This window comes from Pectinophora gossypiella, chromosome 27, assembly GCF_024362695.1.
Source record: "Pectinophora gossypiella chromosome 27, ilPecGoss1.1, whole genome shotgun sequence".
NCBI classification, from domain to species: domain Eukaryota; kingdom Metazoa; phylum Arthropoda; class Insecta; order Lepidoptera; family Gelechiidae; genus Pectinophora; species Pectinophora gossypiella.
The window spans coordinates 4,161,258-4,170,291 of record NC_065430.1 but is presented as its reverse complement, the minus strand read 5'-3'; the positions used below and the strand labels follow the sequence as shown (position 1 = coordinate 4,170,291).

The following is a 9,034-nucleotide window of genomic DNA, read 5'->3' as shown; positions in this document are numbered from 1 at the left end:
TAAAAGTTTACAACGCCATCTATCGTGTGTTTGGGGAACGTCTATTGGAAAGTACCTTATTGGCGGTTGCTGTGCAGAATTTGTTGGTTAGTTTTAGAGATCAAAAGACAACAAATAAACCGGCACTATTTTTGTTTGAATAAATAAAACAATAAGAAGATACAATATAATATAATCCTTTATTATGTATAAGTAATTTAATAAATAAACAATATGTCTTCTAACTAATATGTATGTAGATCTAATTATGTATACAGGGTGTAATTGACATCGTAACAAATATGAAAGAGATGATCAAAGAGTAGTACATAAACTCACGCCCGTAATCCCTCATGGGTTGGGCAGAGCCACAAGTAATCAAAGACAACTTGCAGCCACTGTTGATACGATGTCGTAAGTTGGATATGATGGACCTTACGGTGATAAGGGATCAGCTTATCGCCCATAACATTAGTCCATCATGTTAGAGGACACACAAACCCTCTGTCGGTTTTTATGACAAGAAGACAAGCAGCTGAAAGTGTACATCCATAAAGGAGATGATTTAGCTCATGATTCTGAGTTAATATCAAGTGGAATTTTCCTCGAGTGGAAGTGGTAAGAATCCGTTATTATGTGTTTTAATTATGATTCATGGCTGTTCAAATAAAGTGCAATGTCGGTTGTACAGTCATGAGCAATATAATGTACCCACTTTAGGACTCTGTCGCACTAACATATTTGACATTTAGTGAGACTTACAGTTCAATTTGTCAAAAAAGTTAATGTGACATGGTACTAAAGAGTATACATATTAATGCTCGTGACCGTACAATGTCGTTACACGCCGTCACTTGTGACAAGATGGCGCCACTTTTTTACTTGTTTTTTACAGAGGTTGTCTATGTGTTACAAGATGTCTATGGTTATTTCAATACAAAGGTATAAAATTATGCAAACCTAGCACAATGGGGGCGCGGGGTGCGCAGCGCGGCGACGCTGCTCTTGGTCATCGAAAGCTCCTTTCTCAGTCGCACAATGTCGAGTTCAGTCTGCCTCTTACGCTGTGGATACACTGTCGCATTGTACACTCATAGGTTACTGCTGCTCCAACATGGTTTGGGTGACGTAAAAAGAAGGCGTTCAAACACAGTAACACACACACACCACACACAGGACTGTCAAACACAGTAGACCCGGTAGACTCAAAAGACCGGTGTTTTCAACTAATCTCAGCTTCGAGACTGCTCTCAAGATCATGTTTTCTATCGTGTGGGTTGTGATGTGGATTACCATAAAGGTTACTATTGAGCCGCCAAAGGCCCCTGACATGGCTCATGTAACGACTACTTACTTACATCAATAAGTTGTAACCGGGACCAACGGCTTAATGTCAATGTGACAGTTCTTATATAAAAACAGGGACTTTGACCATGGTCTTGAGGGTAGTCTCAGCTGAGATTAGTTTATTAATACCACCTTTACACCCGTATTCTAAGATGCTATCTCGAAACTTCCCCCACTCGACTCGGCCTCAGCTGAGCATTTTGGTATTTTAAGGTGACATTTCCGTCCTCGACTCGAGGACTTTACTCACTGGAGTCGAGCAATCATACTGCCAATATACGAAAATAATGACATCTTGCATCCAAACAACCAATGATTGTCGAATTTGTGTCCGAATTCATATTTGGATCATAAATGATTATCACGTGCTCAGCGGTGAAGGAAAACATCGCGAGGAAACCCACATTCCCGATAAATTCATTTTCGGAGGTGTGTTTCCTAAATTATGGTAGTTTTCCCATCGCGGGTTGGAAGGTCAGACAGGCAGTCGCTTCTATAAAAACCAGACCTGTCAAATCTTCAGGTTAGGTTAGCGGACTCTGTGAAAAACGGGATAATGCTAGGGAGATGTTGAAGGTGCGTCTAAGGAAGGCGAGGTCTAAGAATACCGATTTTGAGCTGAGTCCTAGGTCTTCTTTAAGGTTGTCTCAATTGGACATGGATTCGAGGGAGTTCAAGTTAACATCTTAGAACATTTTGCGAAAGACCTACCCACTGCCGAAGACAGTTCATCTGACCTTAAAATAGTTCTTAATGAAAATCGTACCCTTTCAACATTTTTTAGCCTGTAGAATCTCCTTGCTGGGCTAAGACCTCATTCCACCTTCTTCTGTCCTGTGAAAATTGTTTTGAAAATGATAGGTGCTCGAGATGGTATAAGTACATAAGTACACGTCAGTGGTAGCTGATCGCTGCTCGTGTGATAATGATGATTCTAATTTATTTCTATTTAGATGAGATTTATACTTTCTCTGAGACTCGTGACGGCGCGAATGGGAAGAATAACTCCTTGGCCAAACCCCAAATGACATTTTTTTTTTAATTCCTTGATATAAGTTTTTTTTTTGTTAACGTGCGTGTTCGTGTAGGACTATTGCAGATTATGGGAACAAAGGGAACTGGGCTATTGGGTTGGGGGTTAGTGGACCGGATATGGGGGACTATGGCGCCTGCTCGACCAATGTTGGTAACATTATTATTATTACCTTGAGCTCGTTTGCCAGTCTGGCTTCCACCTGCGCCACCCGCTGCCGCAGCTCAGCGATGTCGCGCATCAGACGCGCTGCTGCCAACTTGTTGTCAGCCTGAAACATAGAACACCTGTTACCATGTTAAAAAATAGTCATGATCCTGTCTTCTTCTATCATGCGGGTTGTGAGGCGGAGTACCAACCTCACCAACCCTGGTGTCAGGGTTATTATCGAGCCGTCAAAGGTCCCTAACATAGCTCATGTAACGACTACTTACTTACATCAGTAAGTATTAACCGGGACCAACAGCTTAACGTGCCTTCCGAAGCACGGATCATCTTACTTTCGGACAATCGGGTGATCAGCCTGTAATGTCCTAACCAAACTAGGGACCACAAAGTAATTTCTGTGATATGTCCCCACTGGGAATTGAACCCAGGACCTCCGGATCGTGAGCCCAACGCTTAACCACTGGACCACGGAGGTCGTCCTGGTCCTGTAATACACTATGGCTTGCTTCTCAAAGAGCGCCGGTTCGAAACCGGTATCCGAATTGCACGAATGGGTTAAATTTATCTTAAGTGCATTTTTCAAGGTGGGATCACCTTCTGAAGGTTGTGGGAAAACGCTGGATGCAGGCAGCAGAGAATCGGTCATTGTGCCGAACCTTGGGGTAGGCCTATGTCCAGCAGTGGACGATTTCCGGCTGCTGGTGATGATCTTCTTCTTCTGTCGTGTGGGTTGTGAGATGGAGTACCAACCCCATCAACCCTGGTGTCAGGGTTGGGGGGCTGGTGATGATGATGATGCAGTTTTCACCAACAACACTTACGACTCTGGAGGGAGCGTTCTTAGCAACGTTTCTGCTGACCACAGCCGGCAGGTCGCTGATAGAACACGGGTTGAAGAAGTGCTCTGATGGCATGCCCTTCGCTACCCCCTGGATCGCCTGCGAATCAGAATTAATAAGGTCGGAGTGCAGGTTAGACGTACAGTCAAGAGCAATATCATGTACCCACTTTAGAACCCTGTCGCACTATCATATTTGACATTTAATGAGACTTACGGTTTAACTTGAGGAGCTCGGTGGCGCAGCGGTAAACGCGCTCGATCTGCGATTGTTGAAGTTAAGCAACTTTCGCAAAGGCCGGTCATAGGATGGGTGACCACAAAAAAAAAGTTTTCATCTCGAGCTCCTCCGTGCTTCGGAAGGCACGTTAAGCCGTTGGTCCCGGCTGCATTAGCAGTCGTTAATCACCATCAATCCACACTGGGCCGCGTGATGGTTTAAGACCCGATCTCCCTATCCATCCATAGGGAAGGCCCGTGCTCCAGCAGTGGGGACGTTAAATGGGCTGACGATGATGATGACGGTTTAACTTGTCAAAAAAGTTAATGTGACATGGTTTCAAAGTGCATACATATTAGTAGGAGTAACCATACTCCGACTACAGCCCGTTCAGAGGAAGGAGGAATAATTTGATAGGAGCGAATGAAAGATAATGGCTCCGATTCCTGCAGACACCTAATTTTACTTCAAGTTATACCTGTCATTTTCTTATCCGCCGAAAAGGAAAGGGACGGATGATTGACAGCTGTTAATTTTAGGAAGAATGAATTCAGTACGTCTGGATCGCGAGCCCAACGCTCAAACACTGGACCACAGCGGCCGTTATGACGATGAAGGTGTGATGATGAGGATAACGCAGACAGACCTGAGCGACAGCATTCCTGGCATGTTGTACGTGGTGGGCTTCCTCTTTCTCCAGGTGGCGTTTGAGGTGCTCGACCTCGCTGGCGAGGCCGAACCGCTCCTTTTCCAGCTTCAGGTTAGCTTGTTTTAAAGCCTGGAATTCATTAATATAATGACATGATTATGAGGGAGGAACTCGGTGGCGCAGCGGTAAACGCGCTCGGTCTGCGATTGTTGAAGTTAAGCAACTTTCGCAAAGGCCGGTCATAGGATGGGTGACCACAAAAAAAAAGTTTTCATCTCGAGCTCCTTCGTGCTTCGGAAGGCACGTTAAGCCGTTAGTCCCGGCTGCATTAGCAGTCGTTAATAACCATCAATCCGCACTGGGCCCGCGTGATTGTTTAAGGCCCGATCTCCCTATCCATCCATAGGGAAGGCCCGTGCCCCAGCAGTGGGGACGTTAATGGGCTAATGATGATAATGATGATGACCGAATGATACGTCACATACCTCATTTGTGATGCATAAACATCACAAATAGGACAAATACACGAAATACCCCAAAAGAGGTACAATCGGCTGGCTACTTCCTGGTAAGGTCACGAGCATTAATATGTATACACTTTGGTACCATGTCACATTAACTATTTTGACAAATTGAACTGTAAGTCTCACTAAATGTCAAATATGTTAGTGCGACAGTGTCCTAAAGTGGGTGCATGATATTGCTCATGACTGTACCTTCATCTTCTCCTTCTTCTCAACGTGACATTCCTCGATCCTCCTCTTGAGTTTCCGTCGCAGCTCATCCAGCAAGTTGGACAGCGTCACGCGGTTGGACTCCAACTCGGCGCGCTGCTGGACGATATGGTTGATCGAGGTCAGGAGTTTGATTCCTGGGGCAGAAGTTTTTAATCAAGTAAAAAAAACACATACATAAACTCACGCCTATTTCCCAACGGGGTAAATGAAATGAAATGAAATCTTTATTTGCTATAAATGTGGTGCGAATACATCCCTGCTCGCCAGGTATGTTATGTCCTATTATTTTTTTATTTTTGTTTATTTTATTTATTTATTGAATAATAATAATAATAAAAAAAAACACATTATTGCACACAAATTCACAAAACATTAAATCTTAATACTAAAAATACAATTTGTCCAATTTTGTTGTTCAATTTGCCCTGCAAAACTGTTTAAACAGTTTGTCTGTAGGAAAGAGTCTCTACTAATAATATGAACTTATATCTAGATAATAGTCAATTAATAACATACGTGTGCGTGCGTGGCGTGGCCCACATGGAAGTCTTTAAATAGGCTCTGGACACAGGTTGGCCGCTGCAAGGATAATGTCTGCAGGTGGGTATACCTGGTTGATGGTTGCGATGATTGCGAGTGTGGAGTATCACCACAAACTATGGCTCACCTTTTGTGCTGTCCTAAGTGCCCTAACACCTGCACTGTTAAGGACCTTCACGAAGCCACTGACAATGCCGTAAGCGTGGCCAATTATTGGTCAGCAAAAATTTAATCGATCGCCATCGACTCGCAAAGAAGAATTAATAACATAAGTTAAGTAGGAATAATAAGTTAGCTAGGACACGAGTCTAGAAGGTGTTGTTTAAGTAATATATAATGTAAAAGGGGGCGACCCTATTGCCATCAACCGGGCACAAATTCTCGAAATCACGAGATATGAATGTCATGCGACACTTAAGCAGCTGGATTAATTCAACTCACGTTGTTCATTCTGCTTCAACCTGAGGGCCGCAGGCTGGTAGGGGCCGCCATCAGGGCTGGGGGCCCCGGAGTCCTGCCCCGGGAAGGACTGGGGGCCCCCGTAGCTGTCTCCTGACTCTGGTGACTCCTGGGAGAAGTCCTGTGAATATTTTTTTATCAGTAAGTAAAAAAAAGCTCTAAGTTATTGTCCCTAAAAAGTAGTGTGGAGAACGCTACACCGACAAGAGCGTGGCTCTTAAATTAGTGATGTGAAAACGAAACGAAACGATTGATGAATCTGGAGGGAGTAAGAGAAGTGTGTCAGGATCGAAGCAAATGGAATTCAAGCTTATCCCGGTGGGAATATGGCGTGAGTTTATGTATATATTAAATACAGAACATAACACAAACAGCCTATATACGTCTCACTACTGGGCACAGGCCTCCCCTCAATCTATCGGAGGGGTATGGAGCATACTCCACCACGCTGCTCCAATGCGGGTTGGTGGAGGTGTTTTTACGGCTAATAGCCGGGACCAACGGCTTAACGTGCCCTCCGAAGCACGGAATCATCTTACTGTTTCGGACAATCAGGTGATTCAAGCCTGAAAAGTCCTTACCAAACAAAGGACAGTCTCACAAAGTGATTTCGACAATGTCCCCATCGGGAATCGAACCCGGACCTCCAGATTGTGAGCCTAACGCTCTAACCACTAGACCACGGAGGGTGTGTATTAAAATCTCTCTCTCTTAGTCGGTCCCTCATATCTGAGGATCGTGGTCAGCATCAGGGTTGCACCTGGAGCGTATGATCTGCCTCCACCGGTTCCTGAAATTCAAAAATTCAAAAATATTTATTTTTCAAAATTGGCTTACAAAGTTAGCGCTTTTTGAACGTCAAAATTAAATTACATATTATGTAACTAGCTGTAAAACTACTACCACATCGGAATCTGTAACGCTGAGGGAAAGACGTGGCCAGAAAACCTCCCAGCACAGGGCCCTAGTCCTACTGTTTCATGTTTTCCTTTCTTTTCTTTTAATCCAGTTTGTATTACATAATTTATAGACTTAAATACAATGGTATTCCAATTACAGTCGGTGGAAGGAAAGTGAAACATAAAGAGTTTATGTGACTTTATCACAGAAACAGTGTTCTATGAGCTCCCTGACAGAAGCAGGCCTGTCCACATACGCAGCACCCGATCACGAGTTGACGCGAAAGCCAGCCATCGCTCCCTTCGCACATTTTTGAGGGAAAGGTGCGACCCGACTTCCGGACGCCACCGCGTACACGAACATTTCGAGGCGAGCATGCACCACTTATATAAAGAAGCTCAAAAATCCTCCGCCTGGATATAAAAAAAAAAAAGTACTCTACTGTTCAAATATCATCAAGTGTTTCACAATCCTTTTTAATCCACTTACAAAGTTATTTCAAATTCAGTATTTTAGGGCCAAGTTTTTATCCTGTCCAGCGCTTTCCTTACTATTGTGTAGAACTTGGATGACGACGCGTCTTTCACTTGATCAGTCCATCTAGTCGGTGAACGACCACGCGATCTTTTGCCTTCAGTGTTCCCAACCACAATCAGTTTCTCCAAACTGTCATCACCTCTGCGCATCGTGTGGCCGAAATAAGAAAGGATGCGTTGTTGGCATATAGTGAACAAACGAGTTTTTATTTGGAGCTGGGTCATAATCGATGCATTAGTGCGTTTCGCAGTCCAAGGTATTCTTAGCATTCGCCTCCAACACCACATCTCTAGTGCATCAATCCTTTGTCTTTCTCGGGCCAGGATTGTCCACGTTTCTACTCCGTACAGGAAGATAGGGAATACCAGGGCTCGTATCAATCTCATCTTGGTTTTGATACCGATTCCTCGTTTCTTCCAGACGTTATTTAATCGGGTCATAGCATCCTTTGCCATCCAGATGCGCCTTTTTATCTCCGGGACACAGCTGCCATCATTGCAAATATATACTCACCAGAGATTTATACTTGTGGTCGTCTTGTGTGAAGCGGACACTGTGGTGCGGTGTGCGCGGGAGTTTGTGCGACCCCGGCTGCATCATCTTCAACGCCATGGTGGAGTATGTGGTTCTAGAAACAATACAATAACCAGAATATAAAAAATATTCATTTTATTAGCTTTTTTATGACGAGACTTATTAAAAATTTGCCGCAGGCATTAACTACTTGACCGGACCAATGGGGAGCGATGAGGGCTATCATTGCTGGAGTCAAATCTACGACCTTAAAGTGAGAGGCAAGCGTTCTACCAACTGGGCTACCACGGCTCTTCGTAAGTCGTAAGCTTATGTGGGTATTGGTTTTATTTTTCTGTAGCCTAATTAGGGCCCCACTGCTGGGGAAAGGCCTCCCCAAGTCAGGGAGGGTTGGAAAGAGATGGTATATACTTCACCAACACCAGCCCATTAACGTCCCCACTGCTGGGGCACGGGCCTTCCCTATGGATAGATAGGGAGATCGGGCCTTAAACCATCACGCGGGCCCAGTTCGGATTGATGGTTATTAACGACTGCTAATGCAGACGGGACCAACGGCTTAACGTGCCTTCCGAAGCACGGAGGAGCTCGAGATGAAAACTTTTTTTTGTGGTCACCCATCCTATGACCGGCCTTTGCGAAAGTTGCTTAACTTCAACAATCGCAGACCGAGCGCGTTTACCGCTGTGCCACTGAGCTCCTCTTACCTACTTATAAATTTATAAAAAAACATAAGAAGTTACTAAGTAACTTACCTGAGCTGCGATCTATGCGGATTCCTCGTTGGTTCTACACTGCTTTGCATAATTTTCGTCAACCGCTCGTAGTCTGGTTGATACAGGTTGATACTAGATTAAATAGAAACTGTGAAAGGCATAGTTCACAATACTTACAAGGGATAAAAATGAAATTCCTATTCAAAATTCTAGATTAAGTAAATTAAATTCATCTTTTTTGGGGTTATGTATACGTTTTTAAAATAAAATACTAGATAATATTTTTAATTTGTCAGAGATTGTTGACGAAGCTTAAATGCGGATTTTATTATGTATGATTTCAATATTATTTCCTTTTTTTTTTTAATATGAATATT

The 9,034-nt window shown here is 43.7% G+C and overlaps 1 protein-coding gene across 1 annotated transcript; it reads right to left on the bottom strand.

Annotated features, from left to right (window-relative positions):
* Positions 1-929: 929 nt before the first annotated feature.
* On the bottom strand, positions 930-8,746 carry LOC126378739 (uncharacterized). Its single transcript, XM_050027120.1, has 8 exons — positions 8,697-8,746; positions 7,921-8,035; positions 5,953-6,091; positions 4,951-5,105; positions 4,232-4,363; positions 3,349-3,465; positions 2,532-2,630; positions 930-1,043 (listed from the first exon to the last, which is right to left on the bottom strand). Exons 1-8 carry the CDS (start codon positions 8,744-8,746, stop codon positions 930-932), a joined length of 921 nt encoding a protein of 306 aa, XP_049883077.1.
* Between the last annotated feature and the right edge of the window lie 288 nt (positions 8,747-9,034).

What these genes read in the sequence shown, in the direction of transcription:
- LOC126378739 (XM_050027120.1), bottom strand. Translation starts at nt 8,746, where the DNA reads ATGCAAAGCAGTGTAGAACCAACGAGGAATCCGCATAGATCGCAGCTC. An exon ending in ACCACAAGTATAAATCTCTG is followed by an intron (nt 6,092 to 7,920) that starts GTGAGTATATAT and finishes AAATATTCACAG; the next exon opens with GACTTCTCCCAGGAGTCACC. An exon ending in GTTGAAGCAGAATGAACAAC is followed by an intron (nt 5,106 to 5,952) that starts GTGAGTTGAATT and finishes CTTCTGCCCCAG; the next exon opens with GAATCAAACTCCTGACCTCG.